Source organism: Oratosquilla oratoria, unplaced genomic scaffold, assembly GCF_046742065.1.
Source record: "Oratosquilla oratoria isolate Oo_2021 unplaced genomic scaffold, ASM4674206v1 SCAFFOLD108, whole genome shotgun sequence".
Classification (NCBI taxonomy): domain Eukaryota; kingdom Metazoa; phylum Arthropoda; class Malacostraca; order Stomatopoda; family Squillidae; genus Oratosquilla; species Oratosquilla oratoria.
Window position 1 is genome coordinate 363,102 of NW_027467465.1, and position 27,512 is coordinate 390,613.

General features: G+C 42.1%; 2 protein-coding genes across 4 annotated transcripts in view; both read left to right on the plus strand.

Annotated features, from left to right (window-relative positions):
- The window catches only part of LOC143022514 (uncharacterized), a 169,913-nt gene extending 148,410 nt beyond the window's left edge, over positions 1-21,503 (plus strand). For both annotated transcript variants that reach the window (XM_076180763.1, XM_076180764.1), the window contains 3 exons: positions 1,359-1,506; positions 5,936-6,053; positions 19,771-21,503. In XM_076180763.1, coding sequence (XP_076036878.1) covers positions 1,359-1,506; positions 5,936-6,053; positions 19,771-21,003 — 1,499 coding nt within the window. In that variant the 3' untranslated portion in view covers positions 21,004-21,503. The remainder of the gene's footprint in view (positions 1-1,358; positions 1,507-5,935; positions 6,054-19,770) is intronic.
- LOC143022515 (uncharacterized) lies at positions 79-27,493 on the plus strand. Of its 2 annotated transcripts, XM_076180765.1 has the most exons (5): positions 79-191; positions 371-477; positions 21,960-22,115; positions 23,467-23,577; positions 26,044-27,493. In XM_076180765.1, exons 4-5 carry the CDS (start codon positions 23,494-23,496, stop codon positions 26,563-26,565), a joined length of 606 nt encoding a protein of 201 aa, XP_076036880.1. In that variant the 5' UTR covers positions 79-191; positions 371-477; positions 21,960-22,115; positions 23,467-23,493; the 3' UTR covers positions 26,566-27,493. The 2 variants fall into 2 exon arrangements, with proteins under 2 accessions (XP_076036880.1, XP_076036881.1); XM_076180766.1 differs by lacking the exons at positions 79-191; positions 371-477 and adding an exon at positions 16,020-16,084.
- Positions 27,494-27,512: the final 19 nt, after the last annotated feature.

Sequence of the window (27,512 nt, forward strand, 5' to 3'; positions counted from 1 at the left end):
CCATGGTCATGAGGCAGCCATTAACAGCCTCCATCCAATATGGACCAACAAGTTTTGCAAATGTTACATTTTTCAGGGCACATGAAGAATTGTCACCCCAGAACGCCCACATGAAGAATTGTCACCCCATGAGATCCCACCTGAAGAATTGTCACCCCAGTATGCCAAATATCAACAGTGGAATAAAGATTGTTAGTTTAGGTTGATTGAGAGTTGTGCTTATTGTTATCAACTTGTACAACTGAATAATCGTAAACCCAGAATGGCCCACATGAAGAATTGTCACCCTGTCAAAGACTGGGGTGACAATTCTTCATGTGATCCCATTTTTCTTTGTTATCCACTGCAGACAGTTTTTGTTTTATTGCAGAGATCATATTGAGAAGGATTTGATCAACTTTGCCAACGACAACCCTGGCGTGGTGTTGTACCTAAAACCTCGGAGGCATTGATCACCTTGCATCAAGGCAGAGTACTGTAAGTTTGACTTTTGCAACAGGTAGTAGCCTCTTTTACATTGGAGCTTAAACTCAGGAACCTGTAGCAGTGGCAAACCTAAGACCCTCATACTCCTGGAACAGTAACAGCTCTCCCCCCTAATCCCTTGTAACAAAAACACTGTTCCCTACATTATTGAAAAAGTAATTTTTTTCCCTTTGAAGAGCTGGAGTTCTTCTTAGCTTAATCAAATTTACTGGTGTTAGCCTGAATTAAAGATTTTATATTTAATGACATTCGCAGAGAATTCACTTCTAAAAGCCTGCCCGCACACCAATGTTCCCTCTTAATTCTTTGCTGTGAGTGAGCACAGAAATTTGGTTGTGTGCAAATTTTGCCTTCTTTGCTAAGTATGTGTGTACTTATGTGGGTCACCATACTGACTGCAGAACACAATACAAAGGATCTCAAGACATGATTTTATGAAATTGACAAATTCTCAAAATCACCTTTCTTTTGTTTTAAATTGTTATGAAATTATACAATTAATTTCTTTAATTAGAAATTTTCAATTTCATCTTGAAAACCTTGTGTGCATATATTTTCCTTTGTGCACTATTTGTAAAACGTGTGTGCATGCACATGCACACAGCTTAGAGGGAACATTGCCCTGCACCCCACTTGCAGCATAGTAATTGAGCAAGCAAAGAAATCGATTTACAATTTGATTATGACTGAGACATATTTTTAAAGGAAATGTATCTAGAATATACAACCTTGACAATTTGTTTGTTGATTTATTATTATCATTATTATTATTATTATTAATATTATTATTATCATTATTATTATTATTATTATTATTTTTTTTTTTTTTTGGTCTACTCATGGCATATTACTAATTAGATCTATGGTTTCAGTAAATGGAGGAGAGGAGTATATAAACACCCATGACCTGAATGGGGAGGAGCTAGTTGCAAAATGGGTCGAGTACATGCGTGGGCGATCAGGGTACCCAGTGGAGCGTCTCCTCAAATATCAACACACAGATTCATTTCTCAGTGTGATGTATGTTTGCCATTTAGTCACTTTTTTGTCTTTTTTTCCATTTTTTCCAGGCTTTATCTCTTCAATCTTTAGCATCGCTACACTTTTTATTATATCAACACTTTATGTAAGCCCTTTTGTTGTTTCTGCTTAGGTACATGTTTCTTTGTTCCCTCCTTATATTTTTCTCTAAAAAATGTTCCATTTCTCTTCCATCTTTGTTTCATCATTTGAAAATTTTCCCAGCTAGCATTTTGAATTTTTTTTCCAAGTTTTACAAAGTCAGTTTTGTTATACTCTTCAATCCACCAAGGCATTTACTCGCTTCTCTCAATCTATATTCTACCTCCACCTTCACTCCACCTTTTCCTGAGGAATAGACATTTGGGAATGGATGCTAAGAGGAGACTGTATGAAGGAGTGATTGTGCCAACAGCACTGTATGGGGCAGAAACATGGAACATAAGAGAGAAAGAGAGAAGGAGTTTGAATGTGTTTGAGATGAGGTGTCTGAGAAGTATGATGGGGGTTACTAGGCTAGATAGAGTGAGAAATGAGGAGGTGAGGAGAAGAACGGGGGTGGAAAGGGAGTTGGGAGATAGGGTTGATGAAAGAGTATTAGGATGGTTTGGACACATGGAAAGAATGAGTGAAGAAAGACTAGTAAAAGAGGTATGGAAGGCAGATGTGGAGGGAGTGAACATGAAGGGACGTCCCAGGATGAGGTGGATGGATGGGGTGAAGGGGGCTTTGGGGAAGAGGGGAATGTCTGTTGAAGGACGGGAGAGGACAGAAGACAGGGGTGAATGGAGAATGGTTGTATATGGATGATGATGTGATGCATGAGGTGGAATGGGCAGGGGGATGGGGGTGAGGTAGTATGTGTGAGCAAAATTTGACGCAGCCCGAAGGGATTCCTCCCCGTCTTCTCCTTTTATGCATGGGGGGACGGAGAGGAGGGTCGCCGATTTAATGAAGCGGCCTTGCTATGGATGTGCTGTGTCTTGCGACACTGCTTCTGACCCAGGGCAGTGGACAAGGTGCAGGGATGACCCGTCATCCAGGAAGTGCTAAGATAAGAGGGAGGATGGAGGGGTGTGGAGTGTATTCAGGGATGGAATGGGTGGGAATGATTTTATGCCTTTTCCTTTTTGGCTACCTCCCTTGTAAGGGGGAAAAAGCCTTGGTATATGTATGTAGTTTTGTTATACATTAATCTTCCTTCTCTGTGTTTCTCATTTCTTCTCACATCATTTTGTTCCTTAAGCTCGAACTCTATTAGTAGGTGGTCACTCTTCCAGGCTCAGAAGTGAATATCTAGTCTCTATGGTTCTTCATTGTGTCCATATCTAGTGTTTTCTTTAACCCACTGTGTCAATGTATAATCGGTGGTCAGATCCAGTAGGACATTGCCTAGAGTTCCTCTCCACCTTTTATTGTCAATTCTTCCCAATTCATTTCCTTTGCATTTTCTTGCAAATTACTGTTAATATTTATTTGGGCATTTAGCAAGGATGCAGACACATAATTTTTTGGGTGTGTAACTGCATACATACAATAGTAATACTTTTCTCAATTTTAGGGGATGGGCTGAAGCCCCTTACCCCCTTGTATAACAAGTGCTTGCACCCATGCTATGTAGGAATGCAAATATTGTAATATTAGGCCCATACCTACCTGTAGATACATGTATTGCTGATTGAATGCTATGAATTTGTTTACTTTGGTTGTAGTGAAGAAATATGAAAATGTGACCCCATACATGATAAGCAGAGTAATTTCAATTTTTTATATACAAGCAGCGGCTTTGCTGCAACTACCTTCTGCAGGTTGCTTGTCCTGTGGCACTTGGTCGCTTTGTTTGCGGGCCATATAATCCACAGATGCGTTTTATTTCTTAGTAGACAGTTTGCCTTCGTCAGATTCTACCTCAGTATTTTTCTGCGTGAAACCTACATTTGGGCGACCTATGTTCTTCATCGCTGTCTCCATCTCTCATCCTCTTCATCATGGTGAAGATCTGATCCAACTTCTCATGTAGTTCCTTATTTTCCTTCCTTAGTTTGTCCAAAATCTAATCCTTAATATCCTCCAATGAATCTCCAGTGGTTGATGTGTAGACGGTGTCGTAGTCTGGCATAATGATCTTGATAGCTTCTTCTATTAGTTTGAATATGTCTTCAGGAATATTGATTACTCCGTGCTCAATTAAAAAAATATTCATGAACAACTTATATACTACATTGTGTGGTCGTTTCGTTACTATTTCTCCGTTTTCTTTAGTGGTTCCGGTATAGAAAATCAGAGAATCCCTTACAGAAGTGTCTCCCAAAGAGAGGGTAGAGTGCCAGAGGACTGGAGAGTTGCCTGTATAGTTCCACTTTACACGGGAAAAGGGGACAAGTGTGAGTGTAGTAGTTTCAAAAGGGATCAGTTTGTTAAGTGTAGTTAGGAAGTCCTATGGGAGGGTCTTGATTGAGAGGATTAGGAGAGGGAGCAATTGGTGAGGAACAGTGTGAGTTTAGGACAGGTAGGGGTTGCGTATATCAGATTTTTGTGGTAAGACAGATATGAGAGAAAGGTATAAGAAAAGGTAAGGATGTTTTTTGGGCTTTTATGGATCTGGAAAAGGCTAATGACAGGGTAGACGGGAAGGCACTGTGGGAGGTATTACAGACATATGAGATAGGAAGAAAGCTGTTAAGAGCAGTCAAGAGTTTTTACGAGAGGAGTAGGGTGTGTGTTAGGATTAGAAATGAAGAGAGTGAGTGGTTTGAGGTAAAGGTGGGACTTGGTCAGAGATGTGTTCTGTCACCCTGGCTGTTCAATCTATACATGGATGGGGTGGTGCGAGAGGTAAATGCAAGGGTAGTGGGTCAGGGGTTGAAGATGGTTAAAGAAAATGGAGAAAAGTGGGAGATAAGCCAGTTGTTGTTTGCTGACGACACTGCTTGTAGCAGGATCAGAGGAGGGAGTTAGTAACAGTTTGAGGTGTGTGAAAGAAGGAAGTTGAAGATAAATGTGGGTAAATACAAGGTGATGAAATGTACATTGGGAGAGGATAGCAGCAAATTGGAAGTGAGACTGGTGGCAGTGGATAGCTTTAGATATTTGGGTGCAAATATGGCAGGAAAGGGAGGAATGAAGGTGGAGGTAGAATGTAGATTGAGAGAAGCAAGTAAATGCCTTGGTGGATTAAAAAGTGCAATGAGAAATAGACATTTGGGAATGGATGCTAAGAGGAGATTGTATGAAGGAGTGATTGTGCCAACAGCACTTTATAAGGCAGAAACATGGAATATAAGATAGGAAAAGTATAAATGAGTTTGAGATGAAATGCCTGAGAAGTATGTTAGGGGTTATTAGGCTAGATAAAGTGAGAAGTGAGGTGAAACGGGAGTTGGGAGATGGGGTTTATGAGTGTTGGGATGGTTTGGACACATGGAAAGAATGAGTGAAGGAAGATTAGTGAAAGAGGTGTGGAAGGAGTGAACATGAGCGGTCGACCTAGGATGTGATGAATGGATGGGGTAAAAGGGGCATCGGAAAGAGGGGAATCTCTGTTGAGGAAGGATGGAAGATGATAGAAGATAGGGGTGAGTGGAGAAGAGTTGTATTTACCTAATTGTAGTATACAATTGTGTATGGATGATGCCGTGATGCATGGAAGGGAGGGTGGGGGATGGGTGTGGATGAGGAAGTATGTGAAAATGATATTTTGATGCAGCCTAAAGGGATTTCTCCCCATCTTCTCTTTGTCTGCATGAGGGGACGAAGACGGGGGTCACTAATTAAATGAAGCGGCCTTGCTGCATTGCTTTTGACCCAGGGCAGTGGGCGAGCTGCAGGGATGACCCATCATCCAGGAGGAACCAAGAAAAGAGGGAGGGAGGGGTGGTGAGTGGGAGTGAAGTATGGGGGAATGAAATGGGTGGGAGTGGATTTATGTCTTTGAGTTTGGCCACCTCCCTTGTAAGGGGGGAAAAGCCCTTGACAGTATATGTACAGTATGTATAGTGTGTTATATCATTCTGGCTATAGAAATACGTCTCAATGCAACTTTTGTTGTTTAGAATGGCTGTTGTGGTTCACTATATAATTTGAATTATTTTGTATTTACCTAGTTGTATTTTACGGGAAGGGGAGCTATGCTTGTGGTGTCCCGTCTTCATATCTCATTTTATCTAAACTATTTTTAAATTCATGTATTGTTTTTGCACACACTACTGGTGTAGCTTTTGTGTGCTTTGGCAAAAAATTATGCCATCATTTGTTGCTCAGTGGCTGACATAAGTTAACATCAAGGATAATGTGGATACAGATGAGATTGGGACAGAAGATAATGGGTATTTGTGAGTGGATGTGACCTTAGTTTTAATTCTTGCAGCTAATGGTCATTTGAGATAGATTTGATAGATTTAGCTGATAACATTCGATATATTTATTTCAGTTTGATAATGCAGTTGCCTCTGCAGCTGCAGATGGCATCTCCAGCTGCAAAGGAGTGGCTGCAGAAGAGAAGAGATGTTCAACCCTGGACACACTTTGTTAATACAAGCAAATTCAAGGTGAGTGAGAAATATTATGTATAGAAAGACATGTTCAAAAAAATAATATTACCTCTCATATATATTTACCCACAAGAAATGAGCTATGCTCATGGGGTACTGTTATGTATGCATTTACCTAACTGTAGTATGTAGGAAAATAGCAACGCTTGTTGGGTCCCATCTACTACTCACCAATATGACATACCTATTCTCAAAATCATGTACAGTTCCAACTTAATCTATATCCTTAATTTCAATGATCATATTTAGATTTGAATTCATATTTGTCTGTCTTATGTGCACAGCCTCCCAAATAGTTCTGCCATATCACTTCTTTCTTCTCAGTTTCCATGTGGGTGGGGGTGCGGAGTTAGCTCCTTGATAGTTGGTATGGCTTATTATTTCTACTGCAATCCTTGGACCAACAATTCTGTAAGGGTTCTAACAGGGTAGAACATGGAGGAAAGGGGTACTGGGGTAGCCATCAGACAAGAACATAACATAGCAAGTGGAAACTCTGTTGAGAGCCTGTGAAGGTGATCATGTTCCTCTATTTTGTTATGAACAACACAAGGCAACAACAACTTGTAATGTGAACATATTTAAAGTGAACATATTTAAAAATTCTTTGACTATTTAATGTGTCTGTGATGACACATATATATACCAAAGGCTTTTCCCCCCCTTACAAGTGAGCTTATAATATAAAGGAGTGATTGTGCCAACAGCACTGAAAGGGGCAGAAACATGGAACATAAGTGAGGAGGAGTTTGAATGTGTTTGAGATGAAATGTCTGAGAAGTATGATAGGGGTTACTAGGCTAGATAGAGTGAGAAATGAGGAGGTTAGGAGGAGAACAGGGGTGGAAAGGGAGCTGGGAGATGGGGTGGATGTAAGAGTATTAGGATGGTTTGGACACATGGAAAGAATGAGTGAAGAAAGATTAGTAAAAGAAGTGTGGAAGGAGTGAATATGAGGGGTTGACCTAGGATGAGATGGATGGATGGGGTGAAAGGGGTATTACAAAAGAGAGGAATGTCTGGAGGAAGGATGGGAGAGGACAGAAGATAGGGGTGAATGGAGAGGGGTTGTGTATGGATGATGCTGTGATGCATGAGGGGCAGTGGGTGGGGGTGGGGGGTGAGGAAGTATGTATGAGAAAAATTTGACACAGCCCAAAGGGATTTCTCCCCGTCTTCTCCTTTTCTGCTTGAGGGGATGGAGAGGGGGGGGTTGCCGAATTTATGAAGCGGCCTTGCTGTGGATGTGCTGTGTCTTGCAACACTGCTTCTGACCCAGGGCAGTGGACAGGATGCAGGGATGACCCGTCTTCCAGGAGGTGCCAAGATAATAGGGAGGGTGGAGGGGAGTGGAATATATAGGAAATAGAATGGGTGGGAGTGGTTTCTATGCCTTTTTCTTTTTGGGTACCCCCCCATACAAGGGGGAAAAAGCCTTTGGTATGGTATATGGTACAAGGGAGGTAGCCAAAAACAAAGGCATGAAATCCACCCCCACCTATTCCATTTGCACATACCCCACTTCCATTCACCCCCCTTCCTCTCTCTTATCTTGGCTGCTCCTGGAAGACAGGTTATCCCTGCAACTCGCCCACTGCCCTGGGTTAGAAGCAGTGTTGCAAGACACAGCACATCCACAGCAAGCCTGCTTCATTAAATCGGCAAAAAAAAAGACCCTCTGACGCCTCCTGAAGGAATGGAGAAGATGGGGAGAAATCCCTTCAGGCTGCATCAATTTATTTTTCACACATACTCCCTCACCCCCCCATCTCCCACCCACTCCCTTTCATGCATCACAGCATCATCCATACACAACCATTCTCCATTCACCCCTATCTTCTGTCCTCTCCCGTCCTTCCTCAACAGACATTCCCCTCTTTCCCAATGCCCTTTTCACCCCATCCACCCATCTCATCCTTGGTCGCCCCTTCATGTTCACTCCTTCCACACCTCTGTTACTAATCTTTCTTCACTCATTCTTTCCATGTGTCCAAACCAAAGGATTACAAAGGAAGAGCATGCCGGCAGGAGACCTTTTGGTCCATAACTAGGTTGGATGTGGAAAACATAGATAATAAACAGGTAGATAAAAGAATAAGATAAGTAAATAATGAAAAATGATGAACAAAAATAAGAATAATTGACAATGAATGAATAACTAGAAATAAACCATTAATAATAACAAATAAAATAAAAATGCCAGTCATTACAGCATATTTCTTAGGTGCTTATCTAAATGAATCTTAAAACTACTTTTTTATAAGGAAAAATAGATTCAATACTCATTCATCAACCATATCTCCCAACTCCCTCATACTACATATTCTCCTTGCTGAATCACAACACAGTTTTAGGCCACTACACTCCACACTCTTCTAATAAATCTCACACAAAGAATATTAGATGGCATCAATTCAGATAGGCCCCATCACAGAACACTTCTTATAACATTAGACATTGGTAAAGCTTTTGATGCTATCCCTCTCCACAAAGTAACAAACAAACTATATAACAAAGACATGCACAATAACACTAAAAGATACATACATACATACTTATACCAAGGCTTTTTCCCCCTTACTAGGGAGGTAGCCAAAAAGGAAAAGGCATAAAATCATTCCCACCCATTCCATCCCCGAAAACACTCCACACCCCTCCACCCTCCCTCCCATCTTAGCACCTCCTAGATGACGGGTCATCCCTGCACCCTGTCCACTGCCCTGGACACAGCACACACACTAAAAGATGGCTGGCCATTTATCTGGCAGGCAGAAATGCTTATGTGTCATATGATGGCCAATCATCGCACACCAGAAACATTAAGAATGGAGTACCACAGGGCTCAGTTCTATTCCCCACACTCTTTATTCTATACATGCATGATATACTTACACCAGACACCTCGGAAATACAAATCTCTTCCTATGCGGACGACATAACAATCACAATAATACAGCCATACCTTGATACACTCAACACATGGTTTATTACAAAGATACTCAAAATAGCCCCAGCCAAATCCACAGCAACACTTTTCACCAACTGGACAAAAGAACACAAATACATTCCTCATCTCTATATGATGTAACATATGATATATCCATGTCATTTAAACAACACATCACAAACATGAAAAGTAAATGCACACCTAGACTCAATGCACTTAAATCAATTACTGAAACAACATTTGGAAAAACAAAGAAACTTACCTTAACCCATTCAACTCCGATGACAAGATGTCTTGTCATTTGGTCAAATAAAACAAAAAATCATAAAACACCAAAATGTTTGATCAAACACCAGAAAAATATGACGTCAATCCTCGCTTCGCTCGCAGCGAAGCGAGGATTGACGTCATATTTTTCTGGTGTTTGATCAAACATTTTGGTGTTTTATGATTTTTTGTTTTATTTGACCAAATGACAAGACATCTTGTCATCGGAGTTGAATGGGTTAAAATAAACAATTGCATACACTCAGTGATGAATTATGCAAGTCCAGCAAGGGCACCTAATCTCAGTGAGATACCTCAACACCCTTCAGACCATACAAAACATACATACATATACCAAGGCTTTTTCCCCTTTACCAGGGAGGTAGCCAAAAAGGAAAAGGCACAAAAATCATTCCCACCCATTCCATCCCCGAAAACACTACACACCCCTCCACCCTCCCTCCCATCTTAGCACCTCCTAAATGACGGGTCATCCCTGCACCCTGTCCACTGCCCTGGGTCAGAAGCAGTGTCGCAAGACGCAGCACATCCACAGCAAGGCTGTAACGGGATCGTTACATGGTCTCCAGGAAGGGTTACTTGCACCAAATTATGTAACGGATGGTTACATCATTCCCAGGAAGGGTTACTTGCCACACACCTTTGAGTTTTTCTGGTTTATTCTTAACAATGTCTAAGACTTAAAATTTACACGTATACACAATTTAACTGTAGGGCACGTCACAAGAACCGACCGCTCCTCGGCTCCTGCGGTGGAGTTTTGATCTCCGGAAGTGTGAAGGTCAGCACTTCTCGAGTTGCCTTCCATCGTGGTGTTTACAATAATGTCTTGTTAGTCCGTTGTCCCACATGGATGGGGCAACTGCACTAATTACCTATTGGTCTCTTGGTTATAAATACTAATTATATATCCAGGGGGGGTGGCTTGTATATATGTAATGTTTCCGTGTGTTATGTCTGATGGCATCCACTATGTGTGTGTGTTCGTGAGTTCGTGTGCGTCTGGTGTGTGTGTGCTCGGGGTGGTATGCTAGGCTGTTAAGATGTCCACTCAGCAATTCGAACAGACGTGGTCTGGCGCCAAGGAGTCCGGTGAGTGAGTGTGATATTGTTCACCATGCATATGGTGACGTATACAAGGCCGCTTCATTAAATCGGCGACTCCCCTCTCCGACCCCCCATATAAAGGAGAGGATGGGGAGAAATCCCTTCGGGCTGCATCAGAATTTTGCTCACGCACACTACCTCAACCCCCATCCCCCCGTCCATTCCACCTCATGCATCACAACATTTTCCATATACAACCATTCTCCATTCACCCGTCTTCTGTCCTCTCCCGTCCTTCCTCAACAGACATTCCCCTCTTCCCCAAAGCCCCCTTCACCCCATCCATCCATCTCATCCTAGGACGTCCCCTCATGTTCACTCCCTCCACATCTGCCTTCCATACCTCCTTTACTAGTCTTTCTTCACTCATTCTTTCCATGTGTCCAAACCATCCTAATATTCTTTCATCAACCCTATCTCCCAACTCCCTTTCCACCCCTGTTCTCCTCCTCACCTCCTCATTTCTCACTCTATCTAGCCTAGTAACCCCCATCATACTTCTCAGACACTTCATCTCAAACACATTCAAGCTCCTTCTCTCTTCCTCTCTTATGTTCCATGTTTCTGCTCCATACAGTGCTGTAGTCATAATCACTCCTTCATACAGTCTCCTCTTCGCATCCATTCCCAAAATTCTATTCCTCATTACACTTTTTATTCCACCATACAAAACAAAGCATTAAAAACAATTACAGGCTGCACATATACAACACCTACAGACCACCTACACTATGAAACAAAAGTCCTCAAAGTCAAAGATCACCTTGACAAGAGAGACACACAAACACTTGCTGCAGCCTCCACAAACACAGCACACCCACTACACTATATAGCAGAACACACACACACACCAAGAAAAAAACAAAAACAAAAAAACACCCAAATATCTATATCACACACAAATACTCTCTTCTCTTCCTCCAAAACCACCAAATACCAGCCTCCGGAAACATATTCATGATCATATCACTCACTGCTCCATTAACACACTAAAGGACAACACACTGCTACATGCCAGACCCCCTGATAGCCATCCCTCTGAATCCTCTCTCCCACGAAAGGACACAGTCCACCTGACCAGACTGCGGTGCAGCCACCACCCAGCCCTTCTAAGCTACCAGAAGAGGCTGGATGACTGCATTGTGGACAAATGCCCAGGATGTAACACTTCACCCCATACTATTCTAGTATATTTCGTTTTATGGAAAGGAGATGTAGAAGTTAAAAGCGACGACCAGCGTTCTTCTTTTCAAGGGGATCCCACTACTCAAAAAAAAAAAATAATAATAATAATAATAAATAAAAAATAAAAAAGATGAATAAAAGTAGATTACCAACAATCCCTTGTATAACCAAACTAAGTTAATGTGTTACCATGATAGGCAGAAAAATATTAATTGTAAAGGTATATTGGTAACATGCATTCTTATTTGTTTGGCTTTACATGGAAATTCTATTCATATAACCAAGACGGATATTATTTTTACTCGTTAATATTTACTTAAGTTTTCTATATGTAAAAGACCCAGAAGACATGGAAATTTACTCGATCTGTTGATCACTAGCCACGAGAGTATGACAATTGTCGATATAGAAGTTGGTGAAACCATTGCAAATAGTGATCACAACTTAGATTCAAATTGCTAAAGTACTTGTGTACTAGGTATTGGTATAATAGTTGTATTTACCTATTTGTATTTTACAGGACGAGAGCTATGCTTGTTGTGACCCATTTTTTATCTCTCCACATCCAGTTTATTCTTAAAATATTGTATAGGTTTGGCACTCTGTTTCCCCATTTAGTTTGTTCCAGACATCAGTCCATGTGGGAAGCTATTCTTTTTCAAATCTCTTCTGTAACTGTCCTTCTTTAGTTTCTTTTTATGTCCTGTTTCTCTTGTCCCATTTTAATAAGTTGTCTAGAATTTCCTCCATTTCATAATTCTGTAGATAATTAAATCACCTCATTCTCTTCTCTGTTCCAGTGTTGATAGATGTAACTTATCCAATCTTTGTTCATATGTCAAAATTAAAAGTGTAGGTGCCATTTTTGTTGCTGCTCTTTTTTTTTTTTTTTTTTTTTTTTTTTTTTCTTTCTTTCTTTACTAGGTGCCCATAGTGTCGCAGCATACTCTAATTTAGGTCTTATCAATGTAATTAATATTTTCTCCATTTCTTCATCCATGTAGTCAAAGGCCACTCTCATTGATCTTAATAAGTTTAAAGTTTCTCCAACTAGTTTATTGACATGTTTATCAGGTGTCAAGTCACTCGAGATAATTACTCCTAGGTCCCTTTCTGAGTCGACTTGTTTGACTTCCTTGGTACCAATTTTATATTGACCCGATATTCTATTTTTGCTTTTTCCAAATTCCATTGTACTGCATTTCTTAATGTTAAAGTTCACTTCACACTTCTGACTCCATTTCCATATTTTATCCAGGTCTACTTATAGCAATCTGCAGTCTTCTTCTGTGCTTGCTCTCTTAAGTAATTTGGCATTATCAGCAAAGAGGTTCATGTAATACCTCACTCCCTCATCCATATCATTTATATAAATGGGAAACATTAAAGGAGCCAATACAGAGCCCTGTGGGATGCCACTTATCATATCTTCCCAGTTCGAGTTCTTGTCTCTAAGTACCACTCTCATTTTTCTCCCACTCGAGAAATCTCTCATCCATTCCTGTAGCTTACCTTGTATTCCTCCTATTATTTCAATTTTTCTTATTAGCTTTATATGTGCTACTTTGTCAAAAGCCTTGTGCAAGTCTAAGAAGGCACAATCAGCCCAGCCATCTCTTTCTTGTATTATTTCTATTAATCTTGAGTACATACATTATACCAAGGCTTATTACCCCTTACCAGGGAGGTAGCCAAAAAGGACAAGGCATAAAATCATTCCCACCCATTCCATCCCCGAAAACACTCCACACCCCTCCACCCTCCCTCCCATCTTAGCACCTCCTAGATGACGGGTCATCCCTGCACCCTGTCCACTGCCCTGGGTCAGAAGCAGTGTCGCAAGACACAGCACATCCACAGCAAGGCCGCTTCATTAAATCGGTGACCCCCCCTCTCCGTCCCCCCATATAAAGGAGAGGACGGGGAGAAATCCCTTTGGGCTGCGTCAAAATTTTTGCTCACACACACTACCTCACCCCCCATTCCCCCGTCCATTCCACCTCATGCATCACAACATTTTCCATATACAACCATTCTCCATTCACCCCTGTCTTCTGTCCTCTCCCGTCCTTCCTCAACAGACATTCCCCTCTTCCCCAAAGCCCCCTTCACCCCATCCATCCATCTCATCCTAGGACGTCCCCTCATGTTCACTCCCTCCACATCTGCCTTCCATACCTCCTTTACTAGTCTTTCTTCACTCATTCTTTCCATGTGTCCAAACCATCCTAATATTCTTTCATCAACCCTATCTCCCAACTCCCTTTCCACCCCTGTTCTCCTCCTCACCTCCTCATTTCTCACTCTATCTAGCCTAGTAACCCCCATCATACTTCTCAGACACTTCATCTCAAACACATTCAAACTCCTTCTCTCTTATGTTTCATGTTTCTGCTCCATACAGTGCTGTTGTCACAATCACTCCTTCATACAGTCTCCTCTTAGCATCTATTCCCAAATTTCTATTCCTCATTACACTTTTTAAACCACCAAGGCATTTACTCGCTTCTCTCAATCTACATTCTACCTCCACCTTCACTCCACCTTTTCCTGCCACATTTGCACCCAAATATCTAAAACCATCCACTTCCTCCAGTTGCTCTCCCTTAATGCTCACTTCCAGATTACTGCCACTTCCAGCCCTTGTACATCTCATCACCTTACTTTTACCCACATTTATCTTCAGCTTTCTTCTATCACACACTTTCCCAAACTGTCACCAACTTCCTCAATCCCTCCTCCGATCCTGCCACAAGCGCAGTGTCGTCTGCAAACAACAGCTGGCTCACCTCCCACTTTTCTCCATTTTCCTTAACCATCTCCAATCCCTGACCCACTACCCTTGCATTCACCTCTTGCACCACCCCATCCATGTATAAGTTGAACAGCCAGGGTGACATAACGCATCCCTGACGAAGTCCCACCTTTACCTCAAACCACTCACTCTCTCCATTTCTAATCCTGACACAAGCTCTACTACTCTCATAAAAACTCTTGACAGCTCCGAGAAGCTTTCCTCCTATCCCGTATATCTGCATAACCTCCCACAGTGCCTTTCTGTCTACCCTGTCATAAGCCTTTTCCAGATCCATAAAGGCCCAGAAAACATCCTTCCCCTTTCCTATAGCTTTCTCACATATCTGTCTTACCACAAAAATCTGATCTACACAACCTCTACCTGTCCTAAACCCACACTGTTCCTCACCAATTACTCCCTCTGTTCCTCTCCCAATCCTCTCAATCAAGATCCTCCCATAAGCCTTCCCAACTACACTTAACAAGCTACAAGTACAGGGAAAAGAAAAGAGAAGTAAAGAAAAAGGTAAAGGAGGCAAAGAGGAGAGCAGATGTAAAATGGGGTAAGAGTATGACAGAAAATTTTGAAAGTAATAAAAAGATGTTTTGGAAAGAAATTAAGAGAGGAAGAGGAGGCGAATCAAGTAGAGAAGAAAAGGTAAAAGGTGCAGATGGAGAGATGATAATGGAGGAGAAGGCAGTAAGGGGAAGATGGGCAGAATATTTTAGGGAGTTGCTTAATGTGAAGGAGGATAGGGAGGGAAAGATAGCTGCAGTGGGAAATGCTAAGAAATTAATCTTGAGTAAAACCATATTAAGTGTGTGATACACAATCTTCCACTTCTAAAGCCAAATTGTTTAGGGTTTAGTATTTTATTCTCTTCCAAGTGTTTGATCCATTTGTTCCTAATAACCTTTTCACATATTTTTGCTACTGTGCTTGTAAGGGATACCGGTCTGAAGTTTGTAGGATTTTCTTTGTTTCCTCCTTTATATATTGGTACAATGTTTGCATTTTCCAATCTTGTAGTACCTTTCCTTCTTTGAGTGAGAAATCTATTATCTTGTATAATTTGTCCGTTAGTTTAGCTGTACACTCTTTCAATATCCAATTTGCAATTCCATCCGGTCCATGTGATTTCCTAACATCTAGGTTTTATATTTTGTCTCATTTCTTTCTGCGTGACCTTTAATTTATTTCTTTCATTTTGGGGATATTTCTCGTTGTCCATCTTCCCAAATTTGTGAGCTTTCAATTGTAAAAACAGACCTGAAATGTCTGATCATAACTTAAGCCATTTCTATGTCATCTATATATTCTTTATCTCTTTCACGCAGTTTCACTATTTTGTGTTTGTCTTTTAATTTATCATTTACATATCTGTAAAGGAGTTTTCAACAAAATGAAATACAATTTATACATATACAAAATTTTTACAAAATTACTTGTTGAAAAGGGAGAACATGAAGCAAAGCTTATGGGGAATTGCTCTCCCTTTACGGAAAGAATTATTTCTATTTTATATATTTATTTTTGTTACATGTTAGTATGATATATATATATATATATATATATATATATATATATATATATATATATATATATATATATATATTTGCAATGAGATGTGACACGACGCCTGCTAACTCCGACCTCACGTAGGAATCGGGGTCACGTGTGAGCATCGCATCTTCTGGGGGTCAGGTGAGAGGTGAGAGGTCAAGTCGATTGTTGACATGACGATAATTGCTTACTGTGCGGATGCGGGTCACTGTCACCTGCAGGAACAAGAAAAAAAGAGTGGCAGACTTGGTTGATCCTTGCATTTGTCTATTATATCTTTCTCGTAGTTTCTTTTTTTTTTTTCCCCTGCGTATATTCACATATTCGTTTCTAAGTTTTATATGTGTTTATTACACATGTACGAGCTGTCTATTAGTTTTACATGAACTAGTGTATTAGTACTATTGTACCAGTAAACTTATACTAATGTACCAGTGCTAGTGTAACAATACTAGTGTACTTGTACTAATATACTAGTACTAATGTAGTAGTACTAGTACTAGCATTAGTAACTGTTACTAGTGTATTAGTGCTAGTGTACTAGTATTAGTGAACTACTCCGAGTGTACTAGGGTATTAGTACTAGTGTTCTCGTGTATTAATACTGGTGTACTAATTTTCTTGTATACTTGTATTAGTTAAACATTATAATTTACCAGTGTACTAGAACTAGTATATTAGTGTACTAATATAGTAGTACTAGTGCACATGTACTAGTGTTTTAGTACATCATACATATACCATGGCTTTTTCCCCCTTACAAGGGAGGTAGCCAAAAAGGGAAAGGCATAAAATCATTCCCACCCATTTCATCCCTGAATACACTCCACACCCCTCCCACCCTCCCTCTTATCTGAGCACCTCCTGGATGACGGGTCATCCCTGCACCTTGCCCACTGCCCTAGGTCAGAAGCAGTGTCGCAAGACACAGCACATCCACAGCAAGGCCGCTTCATTAAATCGGCGACCCCCCCTCTCCGTCCCCCCTTGCATAAAAGGAGAGGATGGGGAGAAATCCCTTCGGGCTGCGTCAACTTTTGCTCACACATACTACCTCACCCCCCACCCCACCCCGCCCATTCCACCTCATACAATCACAACATCATCCATATACAACCATTCTCCATTTACCCCTGTCTTCTGTCCTCTCCCGTCCTTCCTCAACAGACATTCCCCTCTTCCCCAAAGCCCCCTTCACCCCATCCATCCACCTCATCCATCCACCTCATCCATCCACCTCATCCATCCACCTCATCCTAGGACGTCCCCTCATGTTCACTCCCTCCACATCTGCCTTCCATACCTCTTTTACTAGTCTTTCTTCACTCATTCTTTCCATGTGTCCAAACCATCCTAATATTTTTTTATCAACCCTATCTCCCAGCTCCTTTTCCACCCCTGTTCTCCTCCTCACCTCCTCATTCCTCACTCTATCTAGCCTAGTAACCCCCACCATACTTCTCAGACACTTCATCTCAAACACCTTCGAACTCCTTCTCTCTTCTTCTCTTATGTTCCATGTTTCTGCCCCATACAGTGCTGTTGGCACAATCACTCCTTCATACAGTCTCCTCTTCACATCCATTCCCAAATGTCTATTCCTCATTACACTTTTTAATCCACCAAGGCATGTACTTACTTCTCTCAATCTACATTCTACCTCCACCTTCGCTCCACCTTTTCCTGCCACATTTGCACCCAAGTATCTAAAACTATCCATTTCCTCCAGTCGCTCTCTCTTAATGCTCACTTCCAGTTTACTGCCACTTTCACCCCTTGTACATCTCATCACCTTACTTTACCCACATTTATCTTTAGCTTTCTTCTATCACATACTCTCCCAAACTCTGCCACCAACTTCCTCAATCCCTCTTCTGATCCTGCCACAAGCGCAGTGTCGTCTGCAAACAACAGCTGGCTCACCTCCCACTTTTCTCCATTTTCTTTAACCATCTCCAATCCCTTTCCCACTACCCTTGCATTCACCTCTCGCACCACCCCATACATGTATAAGTTGAACAGCCAGGGCGACAAAAACAAGCAAGGCTGTCCCCAAAGTCCGTGTGACGGATGAAGAGATTGCTGCCATTGGTCGCATTAACATTCAGTACTTCAAAATTCCTCCAGCATTAGAACCTATCATCTACAATCCACTGGTTCGCACGACAGAAGAGGATCCAACATCAGAGTTAGATATACTGTGGAAGACATCGTTACCTCCCACTCTCCAAGGCCATCATGGTTTGGTATGATGCAGTTCCTGCATCGAGGTCAACAGCCAGGAAAAGCTTCTGTGACATTCCTTCCAATGATTGACCTTGATCCCAGTCAAGCTTCATGTATCTACTCTACAATGAAGTTTGTGTCTACCCAAGCTCAACTATACGACGTTACTCCAGTCCTCACATTCGACCAACCCTTGTACTGGAAAGCTTTAACGATTATAATATAGGTCTCAATCAAATGACAGTGATCTCAAGTGCATAGTCCTCAGGCTTGGGGGATTTCACATGCAGATGAGCTTTCTTGGGAGCATAGGTCACTTAATGGCAGGCTCGGGACTGCAAGAGTTGCTCGAAGTGGTATATGCTGGAAACACAGTGCCCCACATGATGACAGGCAAAGCTGTTTCCAGAGCAGTGCGGGGACATACGCTGGTAGATGCTGCACTGAACACCATTTTGGTTGCTGATGCCTACAATGTGCCTGTGCCAACCAAAGACACAGTTCAGGAACCACAAGTGGCAACTGCTGATACTGAGACAGATAATGTAGAACCACAAGATATTCCTTCAGATACAGTGACGACTGACATAACTACAGCAAGTGAAGTGTATGACAGAGCAATGTCCTCTTCCCTCTCAGTGGAAGAAGTTTGTTCTGCAAAAGTGTTGCAAAGAATCCAGACTGAACTTGACAACAAAAAGGATATGATGACTATGCCAACAGCAAAACTCTGGTTGCAGTATCTCAACATGGTGGACATCTTGCGGAAATTTATTAAAGCTGAAAGAACAGGGAACTGGAGCTTACTCCTCCAATGTGTGCACGATATGCTTCCCTACCTTGCCGCTTCTGGACACCGACAGTATACAAAGTCTGCATATGTATACCTGCAAATGATGACCAAACTACCAAATACGCATCCGGATGTGTATAAGAAGTTCCAAGAGGGATACCACGTTGTGCGGCGCAGTGATAGATACTGGGCAGGGCTCTCCACAGATCTGATCATCGAACAGGTTTTGATGAGAAGTATAAAGACGCATGGGGGCCTAACTCGAGGAAAAGGGATGACAGAGACTCAGCGCTTACTGTGGGTCCTATCCATGCCAGCATGCGCAAACATCAACGATGCAATGCAGAAGTTCAGCGGGGTCTCCTACGAAACCAGCGACCAGCACAAAGATATTTCGAAGGCTAGACAGGCCAGAGATGTCAAGGACACCCTCGATCTTATCAGCTATCTGAAGGAAAGAGATCCATTCAAGGAGAATACCTCACTTCACAACATTGCTAATGGCATGGCCGCTCAGGACGGAGTCAATGTTGACCAAGCAAAAGAAATTGGAGACAAGATTCTTGTGAGCATGGCAGGGAAATAATCTGTGGAAGAATTCACCTTCCGAAAAGCCGATGAAGCAATGACACTTGCATCCAGATCAACTGTCAAAGTCAGAGGGGAATCTGTAGTAGTGGATCCACAATTGGTGTTCCAGCGACTGGTAATTGTAGGTGAACGGTGCGAAGACTTGTCAACGTTATTTAAGTTCGAACTCTGTAGCCACCCTCCTGCCTTATTTGACTCGTCATCCCTTCCCTTGCAGGCCAATAAGGCAGTCCTTGCTGATGTTCTGTGGAAGTCTATAGATGAACAACGTGAGCCGAGTGGAGACCAAGTCCAATATGTCCTTGATGGCGGCGCGCTACTCCATCGGATTCCCTGGCCAAGAGGTTCCACATATGATAGTGTGTGTCAGATTTATGTCAGATATGTGACACAGAAATATGGAGCTGCTGTCATTGTTTTTGATGGCTACAGAGATGAACCCACAACTAAAGATGCCACACAACAAAGAAGAACAGGAACCTGCTCTAGTTTGACCGTAAACTTTGGTGGTGATATGATCATCCAATCCAAGAAGGAGGACTTCCTGAACAACAAGACAAACAAACAGCGCTTCATACATTTTCTCAGCGACAAACTAGAAAGGGCTGGATGCAGCACAGAACACGCAAAGCATGATGCTGATGTCCTCATTGTTCAAACAGCCCTTGCCTTTGCCAGAACAAGAGATACGGTTCTCATTGGTGACGACACAGATTTGTTGGTCCTACTGTTGTATCACGCTGATATGACCGCAAACGAACTGTTTCTGGTATCAGAGTCAAAGCAAGCCACCAAATCGAGAAGGGTATGGTGCATAAAGCAGTCGAAAGAGTTGCTGGGTCCTCAGATTTGCGACCATCTGCTCTTTGTCCATGCTGTTCTTGGCTGCGATACCACTAGTCGCCCGTTTGGATTGGGAAAAGGTTTGGCAGTGAAGAAGGTGAAGACTGATTCCCTGTTTCGTGAGCAATCAGAGATGTTCCACAAATCAGAGCAAACACCGGAGGACATAACTGCTGCAGGAGAGAAAGCTCTGGTATCACTGTACGGTGGTACCAGAGAGGAAGGACTGGACAGCTTAAGATACAAGCGGTTCTGTGACAAGATTTCCAAGAGCACATCTTCCGTGGAACCACAAACTCTACCCCCAACATCAGCAGCTGCAAGATTCCATAGCCTCCGTGTCTATTACCAGGTAATGGAGTGGAAAGGAACATGTGTCAACATGAAGCCACAAGATTGGGGATGGCACATTGTGGACAGAAGGTACATGCCTATACAGACAGATCAGCCCGCAGCACCACCGGAGATACTGGATGTCATCTGTTGTAGCTGCAAGAAAAACTGCAAAACAAGGAGGTGCACATGCCAAATATATGGTCTCCATTGCACTGCCGTGTGTAGAGAATGTCGTGGTACAAGTTGTTCTAACTCACAGGTGCCAGATTGATCAGATAATGTAGACGACGACGCTTAAGCCGGATACCGCAAAGTGGCACAACTGGAATTGACACTCTTGAAATTAATGTTGATGATCTGTTGTTGAAACATAGGCTTACTGTTGTTCATGAGTATGATAATAAACTTATCTCTGGCTACAATCATGTTTTCCTACATTTCAGTAGGCCCTAGGTTAAAAAATGCACCGAAAATATAAAATGTTGAGCAAATACATTTTAAAAATAGACATTCTTTCCAGCATATTGGATTTTTGGCTATAAATTCTTTATCCAATAAAAATGTAACCTATTCCACGTGAATTCTTGTGTTCAAAAACCCCATTTTAGCACTTTAAATGACTCAATTATTACATCTAAATGCGGAGATATGGCAAATTATCGAAAATTGGCGGCCATATTGGATTTATGCAAATTAGACATATTTCCTCAACGTGGATTTCTTAGGACTTTTAGTATGATGTTCTAGACACCTCATGGGCAGGCATGCCCTGTGGTGAAAACAATTCTCTTGCAATTTGTTCCAAGTTGGGCCCTAAAATGTGCTATATTGCCTGGACTACATCATTATTATTATTGTTATTATTATTATTATTATTATTACTTGACGCAGCCTGAAGGGATTTCTCCCCGTCCTCTCGATTTAAGGAAGCGGCCTTGCTGTGGATGTGCTGTGTCCTGCGACACTGCTTCTGACCCAGGGCAGTGGACAGGGTGCAGGGATGACCCGTCATCTAGGAGGTGCTAAGATGGGAGGGAGGGTGGAGGGGTGTGGAGTGTTTTCGGGGATGAAATGGGTGGGAATGTTTTTGTGCCTTGTCCTTTTTGGCTACCCCCCTGGTAAGGGGGAAAAAAGCCTTGGTATATGTATGTATGTATTATTACTATTACTATAATTATTGTTGTTGTTGTTATCAACATCATTATTTGTTTTATTTATCTTTTGCAGCCCAAAGCTGGGGCGTCGTTCAGTTGGGGATGTGGCGTCATGGGCGACTGTGCACCACGCACCCCTGGCAAGTCATCTTTTCTGTCATCACCTTGACTGTCACGATACTCTCTGTCTGACGGTTACAAAGACGAGAAGCCGCCAGCCACATCTCAGGTAAGCGAGCACTTAATGTATTATCACACTGGGATTCACTAATGCCGACCGTTGAAAGTTCGTCTGAGTATAAACGACTTCGGTTACAATATATATATATATTTGAAACCTCCAAGTATCAAATTAACTTCGTTATAAATGGCAAAACTGAATGATGTAATTAAGATTGTAAAGCTATACGCATGTTAGACATGTTGATGAAATGATTTCTGTAATTAGCGAAGTCTTGTTCTAGTTACTCAAATGGAGGTAGAATCATCCCGGATGTCGCAGGAGAAATAGCCCAGTGGTGTGATAACCTCTGAAGGAGAAGGCAGGAAGTTTCTGCAGTCCATAACTCTCGCCTCCATTCTTTACAGAATTCATAAACATGAGATAATAGAGACAGAAACAAGTATTAGCTAAATAAAAATTCCGCCAAAATCTGATGCAAATGCGATCTCGCCATGACTTTCATTATTGATTATTGTTTTCCTTTTCAAAGATTTTCATCAATACTTTCTAAATACTTTAATGTTTTCTTTAATTATTTCTTTCATTGACGATGTAGGGATTGTATTGAAGAATAACACAGTATATTAAAGACCTCAAAAGGAGTTTGATATTTTATTGCACAATACGACGACAATGAGTAGTGTGAACGTAACATTTCGCAATATCTTGTCGAAATGTCTCGCAAGAAGGGTGACCGAGTGATGATATCTGAAACACTTCGCTCAACTGACGACATTGTGCAATAAAATGGAACCATGAAGGGGTAGACAAATATTAGCACAATAAAACCATGTCGATATATTATATTGAGTCAATCATGTAGGTATGCTTTAGCATGCTGTCCTGACTTACCAGTTGTGTCGTCGATGTTGTGCCCAGTAACAAATAACTAAATTGTACAACATTTCATTTGTTTATTTTCTGTGCAACACTAAATTAGTTTTTTTTTTTATATAAGCCTTACTCATTGGTTTGCATCATGTCAACGGCAATAATTATTGTCGAGTGGTAGGCACTTGGAACCGGAAATGAGATCACAAGAACATGCATCATTCTTATATTTTATTTGTTTGCCGAAATGATTTACGTTGATTCAATATTATCATTATTATTTATTATTATTATTATTATTTGGGAACTGCATGCACGGGATATTGACAGAATATCGACAACTAAGAAATGGACTTTCATCAAATTTTCTTTAACATTTTTTTTTTTTACAGCCCATTTGAATCTCAAGTTAACGCGTAACCACTGACAAAAATAAATAAGATAAATTATAATTGCCATGGGATTTGTCTTTATAACCTAAATCATGTGGAGTAGCATTGCATCAAAATGTATTTCTTTATTACAGGAATATCAAGGGGTCGACGTCGTCCTTATGACAGTAGTCCGTTGCGGAGCTCTACTCTGCACTTACCATCAATTCCGTACCCTTCACAGAATCGGCTCAAAGTATATATTAGGTAAGTATAGAAAACAATAACACTATTACTTGAAAGGTTTTCCTCCAACATCTAGAACTTTTTCTACAGTAAAATAACTTTGGTAAACTATTTTGTTTTCTCAAAAATTGACAGAATGGCATTTGACTGATTTTTTCTGGAATCTGCCTAAGGTTAGGATTTGTCATATGGATATGAAGTTAATTTTTCAAATCTTTAATCATCGAGTGATCTTGATTAAATAAAATTAAATTTAGTTCTTCACCACGTAAAATACATATTTAAAGAGAATAAGAGATATTGTGTAAATAGTATTACTGTCGTTGAATTGTCGTTTGAAAAAGTTCGTTTAAAGTCGTGTCTACAAAGTCAAAGATTCTCTATCAATATCCTTTGATTTAAACTTAGTACATTTCCCACAGATAAAATACATTGTGAATTGCAACTTTAAAAAGGAAAATTGGGAAAACAATTTGATGCCAACGAGTAATGTTTTCTCGAAATATCGAGAACAGTTTGGGCGGGAAATGTAGACTTTGCAGGTCTGATCCAAACTTTCAATCCTGCATTCAACATATTCATTTGATATTCATGTTTTTGTATATTTCATGGTAAGTGATTGTAATTAACAGGAAAAATATACATACATACATATACCAAAGGCTTTCTCCCCCTTACACGGGGGGTAGCCAAAAAGAAAAAGGCATAAAAACCACTCCCACCCATTCCATCCCCTATATATTCCACTCCCCTCCATTCCATCCCCTATATATTCCACTCCCCTCCACCCTCCTCTCCCCCTCTTATCTTGGCACCTCCTGGATGACGAGTTGTCCACTGCCCTCCCTGGGTCAGAAGCAGTGTCGCAAGACACAACACATCCAGAGCAAGGCTTGGTAAACGTTAAAAATCATAACAGCATAACTGAAAGCAAGTTTATGAGGAATGGAAAGGGTCGTGACGTAATTATGCTGCACTCCAAGTAAGTCACCTCTGGCTGTTGGGCCCTGCTGCTGCTGCTGCTGTGGAAGCCCAGCTTCTTGCTGCATCCCCAATTAATACTTTACAATAGAAACTTGATGTGAAACACATTTATTTGAAAAACAACATACACATGTATAATACCAAGGGCTATTTCCCCCTTATGAGGGATGTATCCAAAGTCAAAGTCATAAATCCACTCCCGCCCATTTCATCCCCACATCCACTCCACTTCCAATCACCACCCCTCCTCCCTCCCTCTCTCTTTTCTTGGCTCCTCCTGGATGACGGGTCATCCCTGCATCTCGCCCACTACCCTGGGTCGGAAGCAGTGCAGCAAGACACAGCACATCCACAACAAAGCCACTTCATTTATTTGTTGACCCTCCCTCCCTCCCTCCCTCCCTCCCTCTCCATCCCGTCATGCAGAAAAAGAGAAGACATGGAGAAATCCCTTCGGGCTGCATCAAAATGTCATTCACACGTACGTACTCCCAATCCCCCACCCACTCCCTTTCATTCATCACAGCATCATCCATACACAACCATTCTCCACTCACCCCTATCTTCTGTCTTCTCCCTTCCTTCCTTCCTTCCTCAACAGACATTCCCCTCTTCCCCAAAGCCCCTTTCACCCCATCCATCCATCTCATCCTAGGTCGCCCCCTTATGTTCACTCCATCCACCTCTACCTTCCACACTTCTTTTACTAATCTTTCTTCACTCGTTCTTTCCTTGTGTCCAAACCATCTCGATGATACTCTTTCCTCAACCCTTTCATCTCCCAACTCCTTCTCCACCTTGCTCTCCTCCTCACCTCCTTGTTTCTCACTCTATCCAGCCTAGTAACCCCTACCATACTCCTCAGGCATTTCATCTCAAACACATTTAAAGTCCTCTCTTATGTTCCATCTTTCTGCCCCTTACAGTACTGTCGGCACAATCACTTTTTCACACTACAATCTCCTCTTGGCATCCATTGCCAGATGTCTATTTCTTGTTACACTTTTTAATCCCCCAAAGCATTTCCTTGCTTCCCTTAATCTACACTCCACCTCCACTCCTCCCTTTCCTACCATATCCCCCCCCCAAGTGTCTAAAGCTATCCACCCCCTCCAGCCTCTCTTCCTTAATACTTGGAAAAACAAAGTAATGCAATTTAAAAAAAAAAGGGGGGGGGGCAAAAATTTCTTGATGGGCCGCATAAGAACCTTTGGCACGCAGGCATGCATGCATGCATGCATGGGACCCACAGGCCATAGTTTGCCCTCCCTCCCTCCCCTGCAGCATGGCAAGGAACAAGGATAAGGTGCTGAGATGGGAGGGGCAGGGCATTAAATGGGTTTTGATGTAATTATATTAATGGATTTTAGTCTTGACTCAGCTACTTCTTTATAATGGATAAAGGACTTTTGTTATTTGTATATAATCGCATAACTTCCCTTTGACAAAAGCAGATTTATTCTCTTTGATACTCCAAAATGATCCTCTTTTTTTTATTTCAGGTGCAAATCAGGAGTCCTGGAGAAAATGCTGTACAATTTGCCAAGATAGTTGCTGCTACACTTTTGGCCGGAGAACTGTCTCTGATGGCAGCGCTGGCGGCAGGGCACCTCGTCAAGAGTCATCTCATTCACCACAACCGTGCTGCCAAAGCCGCCGCCTCAGCTCCTGCTCCCGCTCCTCCTTGTGCCACAGTCATCACGCACCTCCCGACCACCCCCGCCACGCTACCCACGCCAACCACCACAGTCACATCAGCATCGCCTACGACGACCACGTCTACACTTACCGAGAAGGTGACCATCATGTCCAGCACAGACGCACCATCCACCACAGGCACACTTCCTCTCATTGCCCATCACAGTGACAGACCACCCTACATCGGGTACCACCGCAAGTCCGCTTCCCGCTACCCCGTCCCCACCCCCTGCAGCAGCAGCAACACCGACTCTCATATCTGTGGTATCGGCCGCAGCTGTGTCCCCAGAGACGACCACATCCATCCTGCACGGATACAAACATGACTCCGGACACAAGTTCTCCCACGAGTGTTGTCACGCCCCCGGACGCGTCACCGGGAACTGGAACTCCCGTCGCAGTGTCTTCTTGCAAGAGAGAAGGGGTCCTGGCAGGTCAACCAAAGAGAAGCTTCAGAACCTGAAAGCAGGCTGGCTTCAGTGTCGTTCGCCCAGCACCGTATCCTCCTCCTCCTCCTCCCCTTCTGCGGCAACCGCAGTCACTCCCGAGGTTTGCGCAACCAACATCTGCACGTGAACCAAAGTAAGCCCAGGAGCAGCAGCAGCAGCAGCGTTAGATTGCTGTCGTGACTGTAGAGTCGTCAGCACAATAATCTTGTGACATCCATCTCTCAGCATATGCTAACAACATGTGCATTCCTTACTCTTGGAACTTTCAACTGAACGTTGGATTGCTTGGTAAATTCGTGTTTGGATCAGTGTGTATGACACAAATTTATACCCTCGTAAATTGAGTTACGGTCACAAATGTCTGACTGTATATTACAAGAGTTTATGTATATATTGGCACCATGTATGTGTGTGTGTATATATACAATCAGGAAGTTGGATAAGTTGATTATCCAGTGCAACAGGTAAGGGTAATGTTCAGGAATTGCATGAGAATGCGTGAGAGATAGTGCTATTTTGCTTTAGGCGTAGCTAATGTGTCGTGAGGATTTGATGTCTTCCCAGTAAATGCAAAGCAGACAAGAGTAGGACATAGACCAACAAGTAACGAGAGGATGAGTCAGACGACAATGGAATATAATGAACCAGACCCTTGGTCCAACTCGCCAGTGGCGACAGGGTTCAAACCTCCGTCACTTCGACCTCTGCTGGGAGTAGTGACGGTGTAACCCACTCGCCCAGATGAGGATCCGTCCGACATCCAACTCATCCTCTCCTAACAAGAGGACGATTTAGAATCTGAATTAAGACTCAAAGAAGCCGAA

Bases quoted from the DNA above. Each gene is read 5' to 3' on its own strand.
- LOC143022515 (XM_076180765.1), top strand. From the start codon at position 23,494: ATGACAGTAGTCCGTTGCGGAGCTCTACTCTGCACTTACCATCAATTC. The intron at 23,578-26,043 runs GGTAAGTATAGA...TTTTTATTTCAG, and splicing joins TCGGCTCAAAGTATATATTA to GTGCAAATCAGGAGTCCTGG.